At 48.1% G+C, this 26,105-nt stretch overlaps 1 protein-coding gene across 6 annotated transcripts in view; it reads left to right on the forward strand.

Moving 5' to 3' along the window:
• Positions 1-9,616: 9,616 nt before the first annotated feature.
• The window catches only part of USP4 (ubiquitin specific peptidase 4), a 66,557-nt gene continuing 50,068 nt past the window's right edge, over positions 9,617-26,105 (forward strand). For 4 of the 6 annotated variants that reach the window (XM_031663336.1, XM_031663337.1, XM_031663338.1 and 1 more), the window contains exons 1-3: positions 9,617-9,791; positions 13,741-13,868; positions 24,932-25,062. In XM_031663336.1, the coding sequence (XP_031519196.1) occupies positions 9,691-9,791; positions 13,741-13,868; positions 24,932-25,062 (360 nt within the window). In that variant the 5' untranslated portion in view covers positions 9,617-9,690. Of the gene's footprint in view, positions 9,792-13,740; positions 13,869-24,931; positions 25,063-26,105 lie in introns of those variants that run through there. The other 2 variants (XM_031663339.1, XM_031663340.1) reach the window with 2 other exon arrangements.

Below are 26,105 nucleotides of genomic sequence, written 5' to 3' on the forward strand. Positions count from 1 at the left end.
GCAACAGAGTGAGACTCTATCTCAAAAACAAAAATAAGGCCAGGCGCGGCGGCTCAAGCCTGTAATCCCAGCACTTTGGGAGGCTGAGACGGGCGGATCACGAGATCAGGAGATCAAGACCATCCTGGCTAACACAGTGAAACCCCATCTCTACTAAAAAATACAAAAAACTAGCCAGGCAAGGTGGCGGGCACCTGTAGTCCCAGCTACTCGGGAGGCTGAGTGTGAGAATGGCGTGAACTCCAGAAGGTGGAGCTTGCAGTGAGCTGGAGATCCTGCCACTGCACTCCAGCCTGGGGACAGAGCCAGGCTCCGGCCTCAAAACAAAAACAAAAACAAAGGCCGGGCGCCGTGGCTCAAGCCTGTAATCCCAGCACTTTGGGAGGCCGACGGGTGGATCACGAGGTCAGAGACCGGGAGACTATCCTGGCTAACACGTGAAACCCCGCCTCTACTAAAAAAATACAAACTAGCCGGGCTGTGGTCACCAGTCCAGCTACTCGGGAGGCTGAGGCAGGAGAATGGCGTGAACCCGGGAGGCGGAGCTTGCAGTGAGCTGAGATCCCGGGCCACTGCACTCCAGCCTGGGCGGCCAGAGCGAGACTGGGCCTCAAAAAAAAAAAAAAAAAAACACTTATCTTTTTCTTTTTCTTTTTTTTTGGAGTTTTGCTCTTGTTACCCAGGCTGGAGTGCACTGGTGTGATCTCAGCTCACTGCAACCTCCGCCTCCTGGGTTCAAGTGATTCTCCTGCCTCAGGCTCCCGAGTGGCTGGGATTACAGGCATCTGCCACCATGCCTGGCTAATTTTTTGTATTTTTAGTAGAGATGGAATTTCACCATGTTGGCCAGGCTGGTCTTAAACTCCTGACCTCAGGTGATCCAACCACCTCGGCCTCCCAAAGTTCATAGGGTTACAGGTGTGAGCCACCACGCCTGGCCCGGTGAAACCACATCTCTACAAAAAATACAAAAAAAAAATTAGCTGTGTGTGGTGGCACGTGCCTGTAGTCCCAACTACTGGGGAGGCCGAGGCTTGAGAACTGCTTGAACCCAGGAAGTGGAGGTTGCAGTGAGCCAAGATCACGCCACCGCACTCCAACTTGGGAGACAAAGTGAGACTCTGTCACACACACACATAAAATAGTAATAAAAAAAAGTTGGCTGCGTGGGGTGGCTCACACCTGTAATCCCAGCACTTTGGGAGGCCAAGGCAGGCAGATCATGAGGTCAGGAGATCGAGACCATCTTGGCTAACACAGTGAAACCCTATCTCTACTAAAAATAAAAATAAAAAAAATTAGCCAGGCGTGGTGGCGGGCACCTGTAGTCCCAGCTACTCAGGAGACTGAGGCAGGCAGGAGAATGGTGTGAACTCAGGAGGCAGAGCTTGCAGTGAGCCAAGATCACGCCACTGCACTCCAGCCTGGGCGACAGAGCAAGACTGTCTCAAAAATAAATAAATAAATAAAAATAAGAAATAAAGTCCTGGTCTCCTGAGCATCCTTTGTGGATGTCATCACAGAGCCCCAAAGGCCAAAGGGAATATTAAGTATGCCTTTGCTTTCTACACTAGTTGCTTAAGTTTTCTTCCCAGAGAAGTATCTGCAAGCATGACCCTTCATGTTCCTGTGACATTTTTTTTTTTTTTTTGAGACAGAGTTTCACTCTGTCGCCCAGGCTGAAGTGCAGTGGCGCGATCTCGGCTCACTGCAAGCTCCGCCTCCCGAGTTCACACCATTCTCCTGCCTCAGCTTCCCAAGTAGCTGGGACTACAGGCGCCTGCTACCACGCCTGGCTAATCTTTTTGTATTTTTAGTAGAGACAGGGTTTCACCATGTTAGCCAGGATGGTCTCGATCTTCTGACCTCATGATCTGTCCACCTCCGCCTCCCAAAGTCTGGGATTCCAGGCGTTAGCTACAGCACCCGGCCCTTGTGACACTTTTGTCACACAGCATACAACACTGTATTACATATGTAACCATCCTCCATCCCTAACCACACTGTGAACCCCTGGAGGGTAGGGACCATGAGCACATAATACTCAAGTACTATTAGTCCAGTGAAGAAATGACTAATAGCTGGATAATTCTTTCTTTCATTTATGCAAGAAATGCCTACTGAGAATTTGCACTGTAGAAAAGGCAAAGGATACACGCAAGTTAACATTAAATACTGGTTCGTGGTTAAGACAGTGATGGTAATAGAATTACAGGAAGAAGACAAGACACTGGCGGCACCTGGGCCCAGGCTGCCACACCCTCTGCCCAAAGAGGGCTGGCCATCAACACAAGTGGCATAACCAGAATGGAATCTGTCCATTGGCACAACTCCCCCGTATAAAAAAAGTGATCCCACTTCCTCTCTGTGAGACTTGTTCCGCAATAACCTAATCCTTACATAACAGAGGTTAGAAATCACTGAGAAGACATTTAATTCTTCTAAAGCATACTTCTAGAGTCTTTTTCTTTTCACAGTCCCCTGGGCAGGTTAAGGAGGCACAGGTGAGAAGGAACCAAAAATATTTCTCCCCTGCTGCCACCTCCAATGAAAGTATGTCTAATATTTGTGAATACTGCCATGTGTGCTCTGTTAGTGCTGGTCAAGTGTGGACCAAGAATAACTTGGGAGAGCCAAGTCCTGTCATGTGTAGAGAAAACTGTGGTAGCAGCTAAGACAAAAACTTTATGATTCGGAATCAAATAAAGCTTAAAGGCCAGGTGCGGTGATTCAGCCTGTAATCCCAGCACTTTGGGAGGCCGAGGCGGGTGGATCACCTGACGTCAGGAGTTCAGGAACAGCCTGGCCAACATGGTGAAACCCCGTTTCCACTAAAAATACAAAAATCAGCCAGGCGCAGTAGCGGGTGCCTGTAATACCAGCTACTAGGGAGGCTGAGGCAGGAGAATCCCTTGAACCCGGGAGGTAGAGGTGGCAGTGAGCCGAGATGATACCACTGCATTCCAGGCTGGGCGACAGAGTAAGATCTTGTCTCAAAAAAAAAAAAAAAAGCTTAAAGTTCACACACCCAGACATTATTCATCTTTTTTTTTTTTTGAGACAGAGTTTTGCTCTTGTTGCCCAGGCTGAAGTGCAGTGGCATGATCTTGGCTCACCGCAACTTCCACCTCCTGGGTTCAAGCAATTCTCCTGCCTCAGCCTCCCAAGTAGGTGGGACTATAGGAATGCACCACCATGCCCAGTTAATTTTGTATTTTCAATAGAGACTGGGTTTCACCATGTTGGTCAGGCTGGTCTCAAACCCCTGACCTCAGGTGAACCACCTGCCTTGGCCTCCCAAAGTGCTGGGATTACATGCGTGAGCCACTGTGCGTGGCCCAACATTATGAATCTTTAATTAGACATCACAGTCCAAGATCAACCAGTATGTGACCAATAAGCCAGGTTTTCCTCTAGTTCCCTTCCTGATTTTTCTTCTGTTCTTGTCGCCCAAGGTCCTCTGGTAATGGATGGATTGTCCACTTCTGGGATCTTGGTGTCCTACCGGGCCTACGGGGTCTCTCTAGGATAAAGTGGCTCAACATAGAACACAGCCCTGGGGCCAAGGTATCTCCTGAGCTGAATCAGTCACTCTTGTCATCTCCTCCCGGGTCCCTAGGTCACTACCACAACAGGAACACGGAGGCAGATGTTCATTGTTCCAGTTCTCTTTTTTATTTTTGAGACAGGATCTTGCTCTGTCACCCAGGCTGGAGTGCAGTGGCACGATCATAGGATCACAGCTCTCTGCAACTTCAAACTCCTGGGCTAAAAAGGTCCTCCCGCCTTGGCCTACTTAATAGCTAGGATTACAGGTGCACGTCACCATGCCAGGCTAATTATTTTATTTTAATTTTAAAATTTTTAATTTTTTTTTTCCTTGCTTTGAGATGAGGTTTTGCTCTTGTTGCCCAGGCTAGGGGGCTGTGGCATGATCTTGGCTCACTGCAACCTCCACCTCCTGGGTTCAAGTGATTCTCCTGCCTCAGTCTCCCAAGTAGCTGGGATTACAGGTGAGCACCACCATGCCCAGCTAATTTCTGTGTTTTTAGTAGAGACTGGGTTTCACTAGGTTGGCCAGGCTGGTCTCAAATTCCTGACCTCAAGTGACCCACCCACCTCAGCCTACCAAAGTGCTGGGACTGCAGGCGTGAGCCACTATGCCTGGCCCCGTTTTTTTTGCCTCCCAAGTAGGTGAGACTACAGAGTGAGATTCTGTCTCAAAAAACAAAACAAAACAAAACAAAAGCGGCTCAGCGCAGTAGCTCACATGTGTAATCTCAACACTTTGGGAGGAAGAGGTGGACAGAGTGCTTGAGCCCTGGGGGGCAGGGCAGAAGTTGCAGTGAGCCAAGATTGTGCCACTGCACTCCAGCGGGGGTGACAGAATGAGACCCTGTCTCAAAAACAAACAGGCCGGGCGCAGTGGCTCAAGCCTGTAATCCCAGCACTTTGGGAGGCCAAGATGGGCGGATCATGAGGTCAGGAGATCGAGACCATCCTGGTTAACACGGTGAAAACCCGTTTCTACTAAAACATACAAAAAACTAGCCGGGCGAGGTGGCGGGTGCCTGTAGTTCCAGCTACTCGGGAGGCTGAGGCAGGAGAATGGTGTAAACCCGGGAGGCGGAGCTTGCAGTGAGCTGAGATCCGGCCACTGCACTCCAGCCTGGGGGACACAGCGAGACTCCGTCTCAAAGAAAAATAAAAACAAAAAAACCCACCATTTATTTATTTATTTATTGAGACAGAGTTTTGCTCTTGTTGCCCAGGCTGGCATGCAATGGCATTATCCTGGCTCACTGCAACCTCTGGCTCATCGCAACCTTTGCCTCCCATGTTCCAGCGATTCTCCTGCCTCAGCCTTCTGAGTAGCTGGGATTACAGGCACATGCCACCACACCTAGCTAATTTTTGTATTTTTAGTAGAGATGGGGTTTCACCATGTTGGTCAGGCTGGTCTCAATCTCCTGACCTCGTGATCCACCTGCCTTGGCCTCTTAAAGTGCTGGGATTACAGGCATGAGCCACCGTGCCTGGCCACCCCCACCATTTAAATAAAATGTTTACAAGCTAACAAAGTTTAAAGACTTTGTAAATAATGGTGACCTTGCAGTCCGGGCACGGTGGCCCCTGACTGGAATCCTAGCACTTGGGAGGCCAAGGAGGGAGGATCACTTGAGGCCAGGAGTTCAAGACCAGCCTGAGCAGCATGGTGAAACCCTATCTATACTAAAAATACAAAAAATTAGCTAGGCATGGTGATGCAGACCAGTAGTCTCAGCTATTTGGGAGGTTGAGGTAGGAGGATCACTTGAGCCCAATAGGTCGAGGCTGCAAGTGAGCTATGATTACACCACAAAAAAAAAAAAAAAAAGGTGACCTTCTAACTATGGCTTTTTTTTTTTTTTTTTTTTTTAGACACAGTCTCGCTCTGTTGCCCAGGCTGGAGTGAAATGGCGCAATGTCTGCTCACTGCAAGCTCCACCTCCGGGGTTCACGCCCTTCTCCTGCCTCAGCCTCCCTGAGTAGCTGGGACTACAGGCGCCCGCCACCACGCCCGACTAATTTTTTTTTGTATTTTTAGTAGAGACGGGGTTTCACCTGTGTTAGCCAGGATGGTCTCTATCTCCTGACCTCTTGATCCGCCCACCTCGGCCTCCCAAAGTGCTGGGATTACAGGCGTGAGCCACTGCGCCCGGCCCTAACTATGGCTTTCACTTTATTCTTCACATTTCAACTACCAGCACTTTGTAATCTTTTATTTATTTATTTATTTTTCCATGCAAATACCCAGATATCAAGAAGAATATTTTGCAATCCTAATATTAATTTTTAAGGAACTACCAATAATTAATGTGCTATTTTTATAGCTGTTAAAAGCACTAAATTCCTGACTTAAAAACATTTTCCAAATTTTTCATTTTTATAATTAGGTTTTGTCCCCTTTTCTTTTCTTTTTTTTTTGAGAGGGAGTCTCGCTCTGTCGCCCAGGCTGGAGTGCAGTGGCCGGATCTCAGCTCACTGCAAGCTCCGCCTCCTGGGTTTACGCCATTCTCCTGCCTCAGCCTCCTGAGTAGCTGGGACTACAGGCGCCCGCCACCTCTCCCGGCTAGTTTTCTTGTATTTTTTGGTAGAGACGGGGTTTCACCATGTTAACCAGGATGGTTTCGATCTCCTGACCTCGTGATCCGCCCGTCTCGGCCTCCCAAAGTGGTGGGATTACAGGCTTGAGCCACCGCACCCGGCCAGGTTTTGTCCCCTTTTCTAGTGGTGCTGAGGACTTGTCCTACTTGTCCTCCTTAAGACTGCCATAAATGGTGTAGGAGAAACTGCTAAAAAAAGAAGAGGGAAGCAGACACCCTGAAATGTAGATTCTGAACCGATGTCAGTAACCAACTTTTTTTTTTTTTTGACACAGAGTCTCACTCTGTCACCCAGCCTGGAGTGCGGTAGTGCAATCTTGACTCACTGGTACCTCCATCTCCTGGGTTCAAGTGATTCTCCTACCTCAGCCTCCTGAGTAGCTGGGATTACAGGTGCCCGCCACCATGCCCAGCTAATTTTTGCATTTTTAGTAACGACAGGGTTTCACCACATCAGCCAGGCTGGTCTCGAACTCCTGACTTCAGGTGATCCGCCTGCCTCGGCCTTCCAAAGCCAAAGTGCTGGGATTACAGGCCTGAGCCACCGTGCCCGGCCCCAACTTTCTTTTTCCATAAATAACAGGACTAAAGGTAGTGTTTCTTTTTTGATAACATTTGTAAGAGTTTCAGCTGGGCACGGTGGCGCACACCTTTAATCCCAACACTTTGGGAGGCTGAGGCTGGTGGATCACGAGGTCAGGAGTTTGAGACCAGCCTGCCCAAGATGGTGAAACCTATCTCTACTAAAAATACAAAAATTAGCCAGGCGTAGTGGTGCACGCCTGTAATTCTAACTACTCAGGAGGCTGAGGCAGGAGAATCGCTTGATTCAGGGAGGCAGAGGTTGCAGTGAGCTCGGATTGCGCCACTGCATTCCAGCCCGGGGGACTGAGCGAGACTCTGTCTCAGAAAAAACAACAAAACGAAACAAAACAAAACAGAAGAGTTTCAAAGAACTTTCATAGAAGGGGACTTGTTAGGGTTGGCTCTGCAGATGTAGAATCATCATGTGGTGGTAACTCTTATCTACAGGGGATTAATTGCTATGTGGTTATTTGAGGCAGTTTTAATTCCACATTTACTTTCCCCTACTAATCTACCCAACCGCCAAGAGGCCTTTCTTATCAGATGGTGTGTGATGGATGTCCCAGGGAGTGCAAATTAATTTCAGTTGGCCAAACACAACATAAAAATAGTAAATCTGTTCAAATGACCTACCATATTTTCACTGGGCCAGTTCCCCTTCCTTCACCCCGACACAAAACATAGCTCATCTTTTCAACAGGAATAGGGTAGAAAAATAAGAATAAAAAAATAAAATAGACATGGCTCATCTGTTTCTCCTCTTCTCCCTCACAGCCACCTCCATAGTGAGAGGGTCCTAATGGTTCTGTGTCTGAGTTACACCATCATGGGCGTGAAGCACCCTCAGTCATTTTGTCTCTGCTCTAAAACTTCCTACAATGCCTGCCTGCCTTTTAAGGCAGGATATATGGTCTGTCTGGCCTCCTTTCCAGCTTTAGATCCCCTTAGGTTGTAGTAGTGTTGTAGTGCCCGGCTCAACTGGCCTAATCCCCACTCTCTGATACTGTCCTGCCTGTTCCAGAAATTCTCTTCTGGTCCCTTGAGTCTCCCCTCCTGTTACATGCATCCTCATCTTTATTCTGCCAGCATTTTTTTTCAATACCACACTCAAATGTTACTCAAGTCAAAGGTTTCCTATGAGAGCAGGGGTTGTGCCTGGTGTTCTACAGCCTTTGGTTCACACCCTTTTTTTTTTTTTTTTTTAGAGGTGGTCTCGCTCTGTCGCCCAGGCTGGAGTACAGTGGTCCAATCTTGGCTCACTGCAACCTCCGCCTCCTGGGTTCAAGCAATTCTTCTGCCTGTGCCTCCCGAGTAGCTCAGACTATAGACATGCGCCACCACGCCTGGCTAACTTTTTTTTGTATTTTTGGTAGAGATGGGGTTTCACCATATTAGCCATGCTGGTCTCGAACTCCTAACCTCGTGATCTGCCCGCCTTGGCCTCCCAAAGTCCTGGGATTACAAGCATGAACTGCCGTGCCGGGCGCCCAGCACTTTTTTTTTTTTTTGAGAGGACATTTCCGTCTCCACGTTGGTCAGGCTGGTCTCGAACTCCGACCTCAGGTGATCTGCCTGCCTCGGCCTCTCAAAGTGCTAGGATTACAGGCGTGAGCCACCGCGCCTGGCCGGTTCACACCCCTTATTTGTATTTACTGTTTTTTTGAGACAGGGTCTCACTTTGCCGTCCAGTCTCGAGAGAAGTGGCACCATCTCGACTCACTGCAACTTCGACCTCCTGGGCTCAAGGGATCCTCCTACCTCAGCCTCCCGAGTACCTGGGACCACAGATGCGCGCCACCTCCCAGCTAATTTTTGTAGAGACAGGATTTCGCCATGTTGCCGAGGCTGGTCTCTAACTCCTGGGCTAAAGCTATCCTCCCGCCTCAGCCTTCCAAAGTGCTGGGACGACAGGCTTGAACCACCGCACCTGGCCTGGTTCACACCCTTTAACTGCACTTACTACATACTGCTAGGCATTGAGGTTATTTCTGAAACATCTCTACTCTTCCACTAGATTCTATGAGGGCAGGAACTAGGTCTTATTTTTCTCTGAGGACAAGAACTGTTAGACAAGTGTATGGAGACTCATCTAGGCCTGACTTCCTCTTTCCTCTGGGTTTATTTCTCCCTCCAGGAAGAGGGTTGTGTGTTTGTGTGAGCGGAGCGACTGGAAAACACAGTGTTCAGGACGTTGTATCTTGTTCCAGGAACTAAGTACATGCCTGGGTAACTAATGTGGAATACCTCTCCTTCCCCTGTTGCTATCGCCCCTCTGTGGCTGCTTGGCAAGTAGCTCAGTATGAAGAGCTGACGGAATTCTCTGGTGGGCCAGGTGGCTCTGGCGTCCAGATTGTTTAAGGCGACTGTTAATAACTACAGCACACCGTTCAGTCTTGGTCCCAAGGCGCTGATGCACGTGGTACTTCCCGAAATCCCTGTAGGGCCGCTGGAGCAGGAGCCTGGATCCCACGTTTGGGCAGCTGAAAGCGGAATGGCAGGGGTGAGAATGAACAGACCTAACTACGGGGCTTCTCGCACCTGGCCTGCATTTATTTAGGACCAGGATAACCTCGAAGGCCGGGCTAGGGTGCCCGATGGGTCGTGGGCTTGCTGTCTGACTCCCTGAGATCCGCGGGCTGAACAGAGCTTCATCCTGTAGCGCCATCCTGAGCAGAGGAAGGGGCGCCCGACGACCGCGTAGCAGGCGGCAGGGCGGGAGGAAGTAGCAGCTGCTGCTCCCCACCCACCCCTCTCGCATCTGCCTTTTCGCTCCACTGTTTGCCGGTGAGCGAAGCGGCGCGAGACTGGAGAGGATAAAAGCGGCTGCAGAAGCGGAAGGCCGCGGCACGAGGTGGGGCAGGGGCGGGCACGCGAGCGTGCGTGCGTGCGTGGGCGCGGTCTATAGCACGCCGCGCGCAGGGCGGATGTCCGGGCCGGCTGGGCCGGGGCCGCGGACGAGATGGCGGAAGGTGGAGGCTGCCGTGAGCGACCGGATGCGGAGACTCAGAAGTCGGAGCTTGGAGCCTTAATGAGGACCACACTCCAACGCGGCGCGCAGTGGTGAGCATCCGGCTCGCTCTTCCTCTGTACAGAACCAGGGGCCGAGTATCTGGCCCTTAGGCCAGCCCCCTTTTTCTCGGCTACAGTAGGGGCTGGGCGGGGATGGTATGTAGTGACCCTGGAAGAGTAGCCTGACACCTGCCCCTTGGGAGAACTCCAGGATCAGCTCTGGGAAAGCGCAGGCGGGGCCTGAGGGTCGCCTCGGCTCATTTGGAGCCCCAGTGGGTGGGCCCGGCGGGGGCCAGGGGGATGGATGTGGAGAAGGGGAATGTTGGCGGGGACCCTGAGGGTGGGGAGAGCCCTTTACCATGAGGACTCGCCGTGTGACCTTGGGCGAAGGTGTTACAGACCTGGATTCCTCACTGTTAAAACCAGGATAGCAATATTTGGCTCTCGCCCTCAGTGGGTTGAGGCGAAAATCAGAAGTACTTTGTAACTTGTAAACTGCCAACAGATGTGAAGGTCAGAAGCTGAACAAATGTCTGAGAGCCCCAGATTATTTTGGTAGCAAGTGTCAAAAATATTTGTGGCAGCAGTATCTCGGAGTGGGACAGGGGGATAGCCTAGGTCCTGGAGGTAGATAGAAGATGAAGAGTCCAGAATTTAGAAGACCCAGGCTGAGTTATTGGGCATCTTAACAGATTGTTTGGTGGAGGGGACAATACTTTGTACTACTGGAGAGATTCCTGGGTGGTATTATTGTGTAGTACAAAAACTAAGGCTAGACTTTGCATTTAGTATGATTGAGTGTTACCCATCTTGTTTTTTTGTTTGTTTGTTTTTTTGAGACAGAGTTTCACTGTTATTGCCCAGGCTGGAGTGCAGTGGCGCCATCTCGGCTCACGGAAGTTTGCAACTTCCGCCTCCCGGGTTCAAGCGATTCTCCTGCCTCAGCCTCCCGAGTAGCTGGGATTACAGGCTCACACCACCATGCCCAGCTAATTTTTTGTATTTTTAGTACAGACCGGGTTTCACCATGCTGGGCAGGCTGGTCTCGAACTCCTGACCTTGTGATCCAGCCGCCTCTGCCTCCCATTACAGGTGGGAGCCACCGTGCCCGGCCCAAGTGTTACCCATCTTTAAGAAACCATTGTGGTGATGACCTACAGAGGAATTGAGCGGGAGGATAGAAAAATTGGGGTTATGAGGAGTACAGATAACAGCTTATGTATTCACCTTGAGCTAGCCAGTTTGTGAAAGTCAGAGTAAACAGGTACTTTTTTTGTGGGTTTTTTTTTTTTTTTTTTGAGGAATTTCGCTCTTGTTGCCCAGGCTGGCGTGCAATGGCGTGATCTCGGCTCACGGCAACCTGTGCCTCCAGGGTTCAAGTGATTCTCCTGCCTCAGCCTCCCCAGTAGCTAGGATTACAGGCATGCGCCACTATGCCTGGCTAATTTTTTTTTGTATTTTTAGTAGAGACAGGGTTTCTCCGTTTTGGTCAGGCTTGTCTCAAACTCCCGACCTCAAGTGATTCACCCACCTTGGCCTCCCAAAGTGCTGGGATTATAGGCGAGAGCTACCACGCCTGGCCTAGCAGAGGTACTTCTCAAGTTAACCTGTATAGGGCTCATAAAGAATACTCAGCAGAAGCAGAGGAAGTTTAAGACTAAAATCATACAGTAAAATTGTATGGAAGGTATTGCTCAAGGGATTTGGAAGAAAAATAGCATTTTCGAGACGGATGTGTTTATGGATCCTTGTGACCTCTGGGAAGTTGCCTGAACTCCTCTCACGTTTGTTGGTTATACAATTTTAAGGATGCACCAATATAATTGTTGATGCTTTGTTGCTCCACAGAGATTCTGTTTTAATTGTAAAACAGCATAGTGATACTTTTTTTTTTTTTTTGAGACGGAGTCTCGCTGTGTTGCCAGGCTAGAGGAGTGCAGTGGCATGATCTCAGCTCACTGCGATCTCTGCCTTCCGGGTTCAAGCGATTCTCCTGCTTCAGCCTCCCTAGTAACTGAGATTATAGGCACGCACCACCATGCCCAGCTAATTTTTGTGTTTTTAGTAGAGACGGGGTTTCACCATGTTGGCCAGGATGGTCTTGATCTCCTGACCTCGTGATCCACCTGCCTCAGCCTCCCAAAGTGTTGGGATTACAGACATGAGCCACCTCTCCCAGCCAGCATAGTGATACTTTAAAAATATAAATAGGTCTGGCACAATGTCTCATGTCTGTAATCCCAGCACTTTGGGAGGCTGAAGCAGGAAGATCACTTGAGGCCAGGAGTTCAAGATCAGCCTGGGCAACATAGCAAGACCTAGCCTCTACAAAATAAAAATAAAAAAATAAATTAGCCAGACATGGTGGTATGTACCTATAGTCATAGCTACTCAGAGGCTGAGGCAGGAGGATCACTTGAGCCCAGGAGTTTGAGGCCACAGAGAGCTATGATTGTGCCACTGCACTCTAGCCTGGGTGACCCTCTCTCTAAGGAAATAAATAGATAAATAAAATACCACATTTGCTTACATTTAAGTAAAAAAATGGTAAGTTGAATATGAAGCACAACTTAATGCTTTTTGACAAGATGAACATACCTAAGTGCTATTATATGTACATGTGTATGTGTATATTTATATATGTACAGGCATGTTATATACTTTTTTTTTTGAGACAGGTTTTTATTCCTGTCACCCAGGCTAGAATGCAATGGCGTGATCTCAGCTCATTGCAACTTCTGTCTCCCGGGTTCAAGTGATTCTTGTGCCTCAGCCTCCCGAGCAGCTGGGACTATAGGCATGTGCCACCACACTCAGCTAATTTTTGTATTTTTAGTAGATGGGGTTTGTTGCCCAGGCTGGTCTTGAACTCCTGAGCTCAAGTGACCATCCGCCTCAGCCTCCCAAAGTGTTGGGATTATAGGTGTGAGCCACTGTGCCTGGCCTTGTGTGTACATTTTTGGAACTCATTTGGTCCTTAAAAGAAAACTGAAGTGGATGGTGTTTCTAACCCGTTTTCAGAAAGAGCATTAGTTTAGTGCTGTTCATGTCAAGTAAAACAGTGTAACCAAACTGTCTGCCTGGACTGGGACCTCTATAAAGATCATTATGAAATTAATGACTTGTGGTAGGGTGCGGTGGCTCACGCCTGTAATCCCAGCAATTTGGGAGGCTGAGGTGGGCAGATTACCTGAGGTCAGGAGTTTGAGACCATCCTGACCAACACGGAGAAACCCTGTCTCTACTAAAAATACAAAATTAGCCGGGCGTGGTGGCACACACCTGTAATCCCAGCTACGGGAGGCTGAGGCAGGAGAATCGCTTGGACCCGGGAAGTGGAGGTTGCGGAGAGCCGAGATCACACTGTTGCACTCCAGCGTGGGTGACAAGAGAGAAACTCTGTCTCAAAAAAAAAGGCCAGGCACTGTAATCCCAGCACTTTGGGAGGCCAAAGTGGGTGGATCACCTGAGGTCAGGAGTTCGAGACCAGCCTGCCCAATATGGTGAAACCCCATCTTTACTAAAAATACAAAAATTAGCTGGGCGTGGTGGTGGGCGCCTGTAATCCCAGTTAGTTGGGAGGCTGAGGCAGGAGAATCATTGGAACCCAGGAGGCAGAGGTTGCAGTGAGCCAAGATCATGCCACTGCACTCCAGCCTGGGCGACAGAACAAGACTCGGTCTCAAAAAAAAAAAGAAAGTATCGGTCCCAAAAAAAAAAAAAAAGAAAGACTCCATTTAAATAAGCATTTTGAAGCCACTTGTTTTCTTTCTTTTATTCACTCTTTGAACAATCATTTCACTTAATGGATGCATACCCTGGGGCCAGACTCTCTGTGCCATGTGGGGCCTAGGCCCTGCTCCTGCTCTTGTGACAGTGTTTTTTAGTGGGGATTGCATATGCCTCAAGTAGAAGGACCATAAAAAAGATTAAGGAAGCAGCTGCAGACATTTATAATTTCAGCTTTTCTGCTACAGTAAATTTTTGTCTCTCTCTCTAGGTATCTTATTGACAGCCGGTGGTTCAAGCAGTGGAAGAAGTATGTGGGCTTTGACAGCTGGGACATGTACAATGTGGGCGAACATAACCTATTTCCTGGTCCAATAGACAACTCTGGGCTATTTTCAGGTATAGTAAATGTTGCTTTTCCAGCTAAACATTCACCTGGGCAGTGGCCTGATACTATGTGCATCTATAACATGGACATTGTGAACTTTCCTAGTGTGAGGAGATAGAAACAAGTACCCTCAATTTGCATCTATAGCAGAAGTCTTTGCAAACCCTTAATGAGAAGTTAAGCTACTTTTATTCCCTTAAATTAACTGCGTCTCATAAGAGCATGCTTCTAACATCTTAACTATCTCTCTTTGCAAATTAGTTCTGCTAGCTATTTGACATTTTAAGTTAGTATATGGAATTGAAAGAAATAGGATGTCATTTTGAAATTATATCTAAAATTTAAGAACCAGAATTTTTTGTTACCTTTGCAGTGGAACAAATTGTAAACCTGTGAACTTTCTTTTTTTTTTTTTTTTTTTTTTTTTTGAGACGGAGTCTCGCGCTGTGTCACCCAGGCTGGAGTGCAGTGGCGCGATCTCGGCTCACTGCAAGCTCCGCCTCCCAGGTTCACGCCATTCTCCTGCCTCAGCCTCCGAGTAGCTGGGACTACAGGCGCCCGCCACCACGCCCGGCTAGTTTTTTGTATTTTTAGTAGAGACGGGGTTTCACCATGTTAGTCCGGATGGTCTCGATCTCCTGACCTCGTGATCCACCCGCCTCGGCCTCCCAAAGTGCTGGGATTACAGGCTTGAGCCACCGCGCCCGGCCAACCTGTGAACTTTCAACAGGAATTCCTGTGATAGTTTTTTTTATCATATAACTAGTGTGAGGCGAGGTTGAAGGTCAGTAGACAGAGTAGACTGTAGTCAGCTCCCAGTGAGAACTGTGGGAAAACTGACATGTAACACACTAGAGCTTTGCTTGCACTTGTACATGCACTGAGATGACAGAGTCAGCTTTTCCCAGGCTTTCTTCTGCCTGACTTCTGACCTCTTTATAGTCATGATAGAGGTGATCTATCATGGGTGTCAAAAATCAGGGCAGTGCCAGGCCTGATGTCTCTGCCTGTAATCTCAGCACTTTGGGAGGCCGAGGCAGGTGGATCACCTGAGGTCAGGAGTTCAAGACCAGCCTGGCCAACATGGTGAAACCCCATCTCTACCATGTTGCCTAGGCTGGCCTTGAGCTCCTGGGCTCAAGCTATCTTCCTGCCTCAGCCTCCTTAGTCGCTGAGACTATAGTGTTCTATCACTCTCAGCTGTTTTTTAAGTTTTTTGGTAGAGACGGGGTCTTGCTATGTTGCCCAGGCTGGTTGAACTCCTGGCCTCAAGCCATCCTGCCACCTTGGCTTCCCAGAGTGTTGGTGTGAGCCACCGTGCCTGGCCTAACTTGGATATTTTTAAAAATGAGCAATGCTTCAGCTCAGACCTTGTTTTAGGAGAGGTCATGATATAAACAATATCATTTACTTTGTTTCCTGAAATAGGTCAGATGGTGGCACTATGCCACGAAGTTGCCCTAAGGAATCATTTCATTATGTTCACATTTTGTTCTGTTTCTCATTTTTATGAAATGGAGAATTCTTAAGGTTTTAAATTCAGTTATACTTTGGCTTATTGTGCTTTGCTTTATTATATGTTGCAGGTAGTGCATTTTTAGCAAATTATCTAGGTATTTGGCAGCCCTGCCTTGAAAATCTGTCAGTGCCATTTTTACAACAGCATGTGCTCACTTCATGTCTCTGTTATCACATTTTGGTAATTCTCAAAATACTTCAGAGTTTTTCATTATTATTTGTTATGGTGATCAGTGATCAGGGAGCTTTCTTTTTTTCTCTTTTTTTTTTTTTTTTTTTGAGATGGAGTTTTGCTCTTGTTGCCTAGGCAGGAGTGCAGTGGCACAATCTTGGCTGTTGGCAACCTCCGCCTCTTGGGTTCAAGCAATTCTCCTGCCTCAGCCTCCCGAGTAGCTGGGACTACAGGCATGTGCCACCAATTTTGTATTTTTAGTAGAGTTGGTCAAGCTGGTCTTGAACTCCCGACCTCAGGTGATCTGCCCACCTCAGCCTCCCAAAGTGCTGGGATTACAGGTGTGAGACACCGCGCCCAACCAACAGGGGTCTTTCATGTTGCTATTGTAATTGTTTTGGGGCATCATGAAGGGAGCCCATGTAAGACAGCGAACTTATTGTGTGTATTGTCACTGCTTCACCAACCAGCCATTCCATCTCTCTCTCTCCTCAGGCTTTGCTATTGCCTGAGACACAATGATATTGAAATTAGGCAGCTTAGTAACCCTAACAACACCTTCTAAATGTTAAAGTGAAAAGGAGAATTGCATCTCTCTCACTTCAAATCAAAGCTGGAAATGTTTGAGTTTGGCAAAGGAAGCCGAAATAGGTTGTAAGCTAGGCCTCTTGTGCCATATAGCTAGCCAAGTTGTGAATGTAAATGTGAACCTCCTGGACTTAAGTGATCCGCCCACCTCAGCCTCCTGAGTAGCTAGGATTACAGGTGCTTGCCAGCATGTGTGGCTCATTTTTGTATATTTTTGTATGTGTTTTTTTTTTTTTTGTAGAGATGGGTTTTTTTCATGTTGCCTGGGAGATGGAGGAACCCAGGAAATGGTGGTTTCAGTGAGCTGAGATTGCGCCACTGCACTCCAGCTTGGGTGACAGAAGTGAGACTGCATCTCAAAAAAATAGAAAGTGCTACTCTAGTGAACACATGAATGATAAGAGTCCACCTTCGTGGTGACACCTGAAACAGCCTTATTGCTGATATGGAGAAAGTTGTTTATTCATTTATTTTTTTTTTGAGACAAGGTGCCACCTTGTCTCAAGAAAAAAAAGGTAGCTACTGCTACCTCATGCAGTAGCACAATCATGGCTCACTACAACCTTGACCTTCCCAGGCTCAGGTGATCCTCCCACCTTAGCCTCCCAAGTAACTGGAACTACAGGTGCCACCACCACACCCGACTAATTATTGTATTTTTTGCGGAGATTTTTTGTAGGTTTTGTCACGTTGCTTAGGCTGGTCTTGAATTCCTGGGCTCAAGTGATCCTCCCACCTTGACGTCCCAGAGTGCTGGGATCACGGGTGTGTCACTGTGCCTGGCCTAAACAACAGATTTTGTTTTCTTTTATTTTTATTTATTATTATTTTTTGGAGACAGAGCCTCACCATGGGTTTTCACCATGTTGGCCAGTCTCGTCTCACACTCCTGACCTCAAGTGATCTGCCTGCCTCGGCCTCTCAAAGTGCTGGGATTATAGGCATGAGCCACTGTGCCTGGCCTAAACCACAGATTTTAAATGTAGACAAGACACCCTTCTATTGGGAAGACGCCATCCATCTACCTCTTTGCTAGCTAGAGGGGAAAAGTCAGTGCCTGGGTTCAGAGCCCCCCCACCTTTCTTTTGGTTTTTTTTTGAGACAGGGTCTTGCCCTGTCACCCAGGCTGTAGTGTGTGATCACAGCTCACCGCAGCCTTAACCTCCTGGGCTCAAGTGATCCTCCCACCTCAGCCTCCTGGGTAGCTAGGACTACAGGTGCTTGCCACCATGCCTGGCTGATTTATTTATATATATATATATATATATATATATATATTTTTTTTTTGTAAGACAGAGTGTCGCTCTGTCCAGGCTGGAGTGCAATGGCATGATCTTGGCTTACTGCAACCTCCACCTCCTGGATTCAAGCTATTCTTCTGCCTCAGCCTCCCAAGTGGCTGGGATTACAGGCACCCACCACCACGCCCAGCTAATTTTTTTTTTTTTTTGTATTTTTAATAAAGATGGGGTTTCAGCATGTTGGCCAGTCTGGTCTTAAATTCCTGACCTCAGGTGATCCATCCACCTTGGCCTCCCAAAGTGCTGGAATTATAGGCGTGAGCCACCACACCCAGCTTTGTTTTTTTTTTTTTTTTTTTTTTGTAGAGATGGGATTTTGCCATGTTGCCCAGGCTGGTCTCCCAACTCCTGGGCTCGAGTGATCTGTCTGCCTTGACTTCTCAAAGTGCTGGGATTATAGGCATGAGCCACTCCATCCAGCCAGATTCAGAGCCTTGAAGGACAGGCTGACTCTCCTGTTAAGGGATACTGCAGATGATAACTTTAGGTTGAAGCTAACGCTCATTTATCATTCCAAAAATCCCAAGGCCCTTAAGAATTAGGCTAAATCGGCCGGGCGCGGTGGCTCAAGCCTGTAATCCCAGCACTTTGGGAGGCCGAGACGGGCGGATCACAAGGTCAGGAGATCGAGACCAGCCTGGCTAATACAGTGAAACCCCGTCTCTACTAAAAAATACAAAAAACTAGCCGGGTGAGGTGGCGGGTGCCTGTAGTCCCAGCTACTCGGGAGGCTGAGGCAGGAGAATGGCGTAGACCCGGGAGGCGGAGTTTGCAGTGAGCTGAGATCCGGCCACTGCACTCCAGCCTGGGCGACAGAGCGAGACTCCGTCTCAAAAAAAAAAAAAAAAAAGAAAGAAAAAAAGAATTAGGCTAAATCTGCTCTGCGTGTGCCCTACACATGCAACAACAAAGCCTGCATGATAGCATATTTATTTACAGCATGGTATAATGAATATTTTTGTTTTTATTTTATTTTTCTGGGACAGAGTCTCACTGCATCACCCAGGCTGGAATGCAGTGGCGCACTCTCGGTTCACTGCAACCTCTGCTTCCCGGATTCAAGTTATTCTCATGGCTCAGCCTCCCAAGTAGCTGAGATTACAGACGTGCACCACCAGGTCTGGCTAATTTTTGTATTTTTAGTAGAGATGGGGTTTCACCGTGTTGGCCAGGCTGTTCTCAAATTCCTGGCCTCAAGCGATCCACCCGCATCAACCTCCCAAAGTGCTGGGACTACAGGCATGAGCCACCACAACAAGTTTACCGATTTTTGTTTTGTTTTTTTTTTTCTGAGTCAGAGTTTCGCTCTTTTGCCCAGGCTAGAGTGCAATGGTGTGATCTTGGCTCACCACAACCTCTGCCTCCCGGGTTCAAGCAATTCTCCTGCCTCAGCCCCTGAGTAGCTGGGATTACAGGCATGCGCCACCATGCCCAGCTAATTTTGTATTTGTAGTAGAGATGGGGTTTATCCATGTTGGTCAGGCTGGTCTCGAACTCTCGACCTCAGGTCATCTGCCCACCTCTGCGCCTCCCCAAGTGCTGGGATTACAGGCATGAACCACTGCACCCGGCCTCCCAATATTTTTTTTTTTTTGAGACCTAGTCTCGCTCTGTCACCCAGGCTGGAGTGCAGTGGTATGATCTCGGCTCACTGCAAGCTCCATCTCCTGGGTTCATGTGATTCTCCTGCCTCAGCCTCCCGAGTAGCTGGGACCATAGGCGCCTGCCACCACGCCTGGCTAATTTTTTTGTATTTTTAGTAGAGACAGGGTTTCACTGTGTTAGCCAGGATGGTCTCGATCTCCTGACCTTGTGATCTGCCCATCTTGGCTTCCCAAAGTGCTGGGATTACAGGCGTGAGCCACTGCGCCTGGCCTCCAGCCTCCCAATATTTTTAGCTCAGTGTTGAGACCTACTGCTCAGAAAAAGCACTGAGCTAGTCTTATCAAAATGTTACTGCTGCTGGGCGTGGTAGCTCACGCCTGTAATCCCAGCACTTTGGGAGGCGAAGGCGGGCAGATCACGAGATCAGGAGATTGAGACCATCCTGGCTAACATGGTGAAACCCTGTCTCTATTAAAAATACAAAAACAAAATTAGCAGGGTGTGGTGGTGGGCGCCTGTAGTCCCAGCTACTCAGGAGGCTGAGGTGGGAGAATAGCATGAATCTGAGAGGTGGAGCTTACAGTGAGCTGAGATCGTGCCACTGCACTCCAGCCTGGGGAACGTGCGAGACTCCATCTCAAAAAAAAAAAAAAAAGTTACTGCTTCACTGCAGTGTACCTAGTTACCCAAGAGCTCTGATGGAGATGCATGAGGAGATTAATGTTGTTTCATGCCTACTAAAAACATCCATTCTGCAGCCTGTGAGTCAAGAAGTAATTTCACCTTTCTCTTTTTTTTGAGACAGAGTCTCACTCTGTTGTCCGGGCTGGAGTGCAGTGGCTCAATCTCGGCTCCCTGCAGCCTCTCCCTCCCAGGTTGAAGCGATTCTCCTGCCTCCTCCTCCCAGGTTCAAGTGATTCTCCTGCCTCAGCCTCCCGAGTAGCTGGGATTACAGGCGCCCATTCCCTCTGCCCGGCTAATTTTTGTATTTTTAGTAGAGACTGGGTTTCACCATGTTGGCCAGGCTGGTCTCGAACTCCTGACCTCAAGTGATCCTCCCGCCTCAGCCTGCCAAAGTGCTGGGATTACAGGTGTGAGCCATCGTGCCTGATTTGATTTCAACTTTCAAGTCTTATTATTTAAGAAACACATTTTATAAGACTTTATCTGCCATAGATAGTGATTCTCCTGAAGGATCTGAGCAAATTAAATTAAAAACCTTTTGGAAAGGATTTGCCATTCTAGATGCCATTAAAAATATTCATGATTCCACCTGGTGCAGTGGCTTACACCTGTAATCCCAGCACTTTGGTAGGCTGAAGTGAGTGGATCCTTTGAACCCAGGAGTTGGAGACTAGGGTGGGCAACTTGGCAAAACCCCATCCCTATAAAAATTTACAAAAACTAGCTAGGTGTGGTGGCATGCACCTGTAGTTCTAGCTACTTGGGAGACTAAGGCAGGAGGATTGCTTGAGTCTGGGAGGTCGAAGCTGCAGTGAGCTGTGATCATGCCATTGCACTCCAGCCTGGGTTATAGAGTAAGGCCTGCCACTCCCACCTGCCCACACACATGCACAAAAACATTCATGATTATGGGAGGAGGTTGAAATCAACATTAGTAAGAGTTTGGAAGAAGTTCATTCCAACACTTACAGATGACTTCAAGGGGTTCAAGACATCAGTCGGGGAAGTAACTGCAAAAGTGGAAATAGCAAGAGAACTAGAATTAGAAGTGAAGCCTGAAGATGTGACTGAATTGCTTTATTTTTTATTTTTATTTTTATTTTTATTTTTTTGAGATGGAGTCTCACTCTGTCGCCCAGGCTGGAGTGCAGAAGGGCAATCTTGGCTCACTGCAACCTCTGCCTCCTGGGTTTAAGCAATTCTCTTGCCTCAGCCTCCCGAGTAGCTGGGACTACAGGTGTGCACCACCACACCCAGCTGATTTTTGTATTTGTAGTAGAGATGGGGTTTCACCATGCTGGCCAGACTGGTCTCAAACTCCTGACCTCATGATCTGCCCACCTTGGCCTCTGAAAGTGCTGGGATTACAGGCGTGAGCCACTGTGCCTGGCCTCTTTTTAATTTTAATTTTAACTTATTTTTATTTCTTTTGAGACAGAGTCTTGCTCTGTCACCCAGGCTTGAGTACAGTGGGGTAATCTCAGCTCCCTGCAGTCTCCACCTCCTGGGTTCAAGCAATTCTCATGCCTCAGCCTCCTGAGTAGCTGGGACTGCAGGCACACGTCACCACGGCCAGCTAATTTTTGTATTTTTACTAGAAACAGGGTTTCACCATGTTGGCCAGGCTGATCTTGAATTCCTGACCTCAAGTGATCCGCCTGCTTTGGCCTCCCAAAGTGCTGGAATTATAGGCATGAGCCAACTTGCCTGGCCTGAATTGCTTTAATCTTATGATAAAACTTGAATGGATGAGGAGTTGATTCTTGTGGGTGAGCAAAGAAAATGGTTTCTTGAGATGGAATCTGCATCTGGTGAAGATGTTATGAGCATTGTTGAAATGACAACAAAGGAACCCTGCCCTGAAAAAGGCTTGTAAACTAGTCAGAGGGATGGTGGGAAACCCTAACCACCTCATGTATGATTTATTTATTTATTTTTGAGATGGAGTCTCACTCTGTCACCAGGCTGGAGTGCAGTAGTGCAATCTTGGCTCACTGCAACCTCTGCCTCCCAGGTTCAAGCAATTCTCCTGTCTCAGCCTCCCAAGTAGCTGGGACTATAGGTGCGTGCTACCACGCCCAGCTAGTTTGTGTATTTTTAGTAGAGACGGAGTTTCACCATGTTGGCCAGGATGGTCTCGATCCCTTAACCTCATGATCCACCCGCCTCAGCCTCCCAAAGTACTGGGATTACAGGCGTGAGTCACTGTGCCCAGCCAATTTTTTTTTTTTTAACATTGTTTTGCCTTGAGTTACAGATAAGTTGCACCATAGCGGGTATATTTTACTTTTACAGTTTCATGGCCTCACTGGTCATCGGGAGAACAGTGGCTTCCACTGTTCTCTGAGTGGGTGTTGATGGGCATAGACTTGGCAGGGAAACTCCCATCACACTTGGCAGGTGATCAGTCTTCCCTTTCTTTGAGCAAGTGTGTTTCAGACCATGGGTGTTCAGTTCTGACTCTGAGTACTATTGCCTGTCTGGTGGGTGTAAGATGAATGTTTAGCATGTTGCGTATGTTCTCTCTCCACTCCACAGGGGATTATGCAGCTAGGCTTTGATTTAGAGTGTTTAAAGCTAAAAATGCTAATTGACTGTTGGTTAAATGAATTTAACTTCAGTGCCTTGTTTATTTAGTTTCTTTTTTTTTTTTTTTTTTGAGACGGAGTCTCGCTCTGTCGCCCAGGCTGGAGTGCAGTGGCCGGATCTCAGCTCACTGCAAGCTCCGCCTCCCGGGTTCACGCCATTCTCCGGCCTCAGCCTCCCGAGTAGCTGGGACTACAGGCGCCCGCCACCTCGCCCGGCTAGTTTTTTGTATTTCTTAGTAGAGACGGGGTTTCACCGTGTTAGCCAGGATGGTCTCGATCTCCTGACCTCGTGATCCGCCCGTCTCGGCCTCCCAAAGTGCTGGGATTACAGGCTTGAGCCACCGCGCCCGGCCATTTATTTAGTTTCTTAAGAAATCTTTCAGAGGAAGACAATTTCTGATTTTAATGTGTTATCATTAAGAATATTTTGGCTGGGTGCAGTTGCTCACACCTGTTTCCCAATACTTTGGGAGGCCAAGGTGGGTGGATCATGAGGTCAGGAGTTTGAGATCAGCCTGGCCAAGATGGTGAAACCCTTCTCTACTAAAAATACAAAAATTAGCCAGGCCCAGTGGCAGGCACCTGTAATCCCAGTTACTTGGGAGGCTGAGGCAGGAGAATTGCTTGAACTTGGGAGGTGGAGGTTTCAGTGAGCCAACATCGCTGCACTCTAGCCTGGGCAACAGAGCAAGACTCCATCTCAAAAAAAAAAAAAAAAAAGAATATTTTGACATCCGGGTGTGGTGGCTCACTCCTGTAATCCCAGCACTTTGGGAGGCTGAGGTGGGTGGATCACCTGAGGTTGGGAGTTTGAGACCAGCCTGGCCAACCTGGTGAAACCCCATGTCTATTAAAAATACAAAAATTAGGCCAGGCGCAGTGGCTTATGCCTGTCATCCCAGCACTTTGGGAGGCCAAGATGGGTGGATCACGAGGGCAGGAGATTGAGACCATCCTGGCTAACACGGTGAAACCCTGTCTCTACTAAAAATATGAAAAATCAGCCGGGCATGGTGGCATGTGCCTGTAGTCCCAGCTACTCTTGAGGCTCAGGCAGGAGAATTGCTTGAACCCAGGAGGCAGAGGTTACAGTGAGCTGAGATCATGCCACTGCACCCCAACCTGGGTGACAGAACAAGACTCTGTCTCAAAACAAAGAAAAAAGAAAAATTAGGCAGGCATGGTGGCGGGCGCCTTTAGTCCCAGCTACTCGGGAGAATGGTTTGAACCTGGGAGGCGGAGGTTGCAGTGAGCCGAGATTATGCCACTGCACTCCAGCATGGGCAACAGAGCAAGACTCCACCTCAAAAAAAAAAAAAAATATATATATATATATATAGATAGATAGATAGATAGATAGATAGATAAATAGTCATAATGAACAATTTTTATTGTGGAATATGGAAGCCCTTTGTAAATGTAAATTGAAGGTTTTTTTTTTTGAGACGGAATTTCGCTCTGTCACACAGGTCGGAGTGCAGTGGCATGATCTCAGCTCACCGCAACCTCCCCTCTCCCAGGTTCAAGCGATTCTTCTAGAAGCCTCAGCCTCCTGAGTAGCTGGGATTACAGGCACACGCCACCACACCCAGCTAATTTTTGTATTTTTAGTGGAGATGGAGTTTCACCATGTTGGCCAGGCTGGTCTCAAACTCCTGACCTTGTGATCCACCCACCTCAGCCTCCCAAAGTGCTGGGATTGCAGGCGTGGGCACCTTACCCGGCCTGGAGTTTTTCTTTTCTTTTTCTTTGTTTTTTTGAGACGGAGGCTAGCTCTGTCATCCAGGCTGGAGTGCAGTGGCACAATCTCAGCTCACTGCGAGCTCTGCCTCCTGGGTTCACACCGTTCTCCTGCCTCAGTCTCCCAAGTAACTGCGACTACAGGTGCTCGCCACCATGCCCAGCTATTTTTTTGTATTTTTAGTAGAGACGGGGTTTCACCATGTTAGCCAGGATGGTCTCGATTTCCTGACCTCGTGATCTGCCTGCCTCGGACTCAGAAGGTGCTGGGATTACAGGCGTGAGCCACCGCGCCCGACTGAGTTTTTCATTTTTATCCTCTTCTCTCCCTCTAATTATAGAAGAAATACAAATTCCTCATAAAATGTTCATGGATAAAGACAAAACATGGATAAAGACAAAAGTCTGCTCTGTATAATGACCAGTGACAGAATTTTGGAATGTCATACCTGTTTCTTTCTGTAAATAAATTTTTTTTTTTTTTTTTGGCCGGGCGCGGTGGCTCAAGCCTGTAATCCCAGCACTTTGGGAGGCTGAGGCGGGCGGATCACGAGGTCAGGAGATCGAGACCATCCTGGCTAACATGGTGAAACCCCGTCTCTACTAAAAATACAAAAAACTAGCCGGGCGTGGTGGCGGGCGCCTGTAGTCCCAGCTACTCGGAGGCTGAGGCAGGAGAATGGCCTGAACCTGGGAGGCGGAGCTTACAGTGAGCCGAGATCGCGCCACTGCACTCCAGCCTGGGTGACACAGCGCGAGACTCCGTCTCAAAAAAAAAAAATAATAATTTTTTTATTTCTGAAAAGTACATGGAAATATGTAAAACCATCATTTCTGGGGTGAAGAGCAGTGACTTACGTGCTCTTTTCCTTTTTTAGATCCTGAGAGTCAGACCTTGAAAGAACACTTAATTGATGAATTGGACTATGTATTGGTCCCCACCGAGGCCTGGAATAAATTACTAAACTGGTACGGCTGTGTAGAAGGGCAGCAACCCATCGTCAGAAAAGTGAGTTATGTGAATCGTCCCACCTGCTCGTCACTGTCTGCAGGTGCTTTCTGTTGGACACTGACTAGTATTTGCTAGGAAAATGAACATACCTCAGTGGTTGAATAGTGATGCTTGAGGCCTTGTTTCTGGATCTCTTTTTTTTTTTTTTTTTTTTGAAATGGAGTCTCTTGTTGCCAAGGCTGGAGTGCAACAGCACGATCTTGGCTCACTGCAGCCTTGCTGCCTGGGTTCAAGTGATTCTCCTGCCTCAGCCTCCAGAGTAGCTGGGATTACAGGCGCCTGCCACTATGCCCGGCCAATTTTTGTATTTTTAGTAGAGACAGGGTTTCGCCATGTTGGCCAGTCTGGTCTCAAACTCGTGACCTTGTGATCCGCCTGACTCGGCCTCCCAAAGTGCTGGGATTACAGGTATGAGCCACCACGCCTGGCCTGTTTCTGATTCTCTTTAGGAAATTGTGGTTGTGAGCAAAGTTGCTCATTCAGGATGTTATGAGTAGCCTCTGAACATCAGAGCTGCCCAGTGGCTTGGAATGTGCCCAGCAGTGCTGTGAGAGCACTTTCTGGAAAATTCTATGAGAGAAAGTTCACTGGGGGCATATGGACATAATTAATGTCCTGCATCTTGTTTATCTTAGAAAACCTTTATGATACTGCTTTTCCCTCTGTGCTTAAGAGTCTTTGAGCCAGGTGCAGTGGCTCACACCTGTAATCTCAGCACTTTGGGAGACTGAGGCAGGCAGATCACGAGGTCAGGAGATCAAGACCATCCTGGCCAACATGGTGAAACCTCATCTCTACTAAAAATACAAAAATTAACTGTGCGTGGTGGCACATGCCTGTAGTCCCAGCTACTCAGGAGGCTGAGGCAAGAGAATTGCTTGAACCCAGGAGGCGGAGGTTGCAGTCAGCCAAGATGGCGCCACTGTACTCCAGCCTGGCAACAGAGCGAGACTCTGTCTCAAAAAAAAAAAAAAGAGTCTTGGCCAGGCGCGGTGGCTTACATCTGTAATCCCAGCACTTTGGGAGGCCGAGGCGGGCGG

This window comes from Papio anubis, chromosome 2, assembly GCF_008728515.1.
Source record: "Papio anubis isolate 15944 chromosome 2, Panubis1.0, whole genome shotgun sequence".
In the NCBI taxonomy this organism is placed as follows: Eukaryota; Metazoa; Chordata; class Mammalia; order Primates; family Cercopithecidae; genus Papio; species Papio anubis.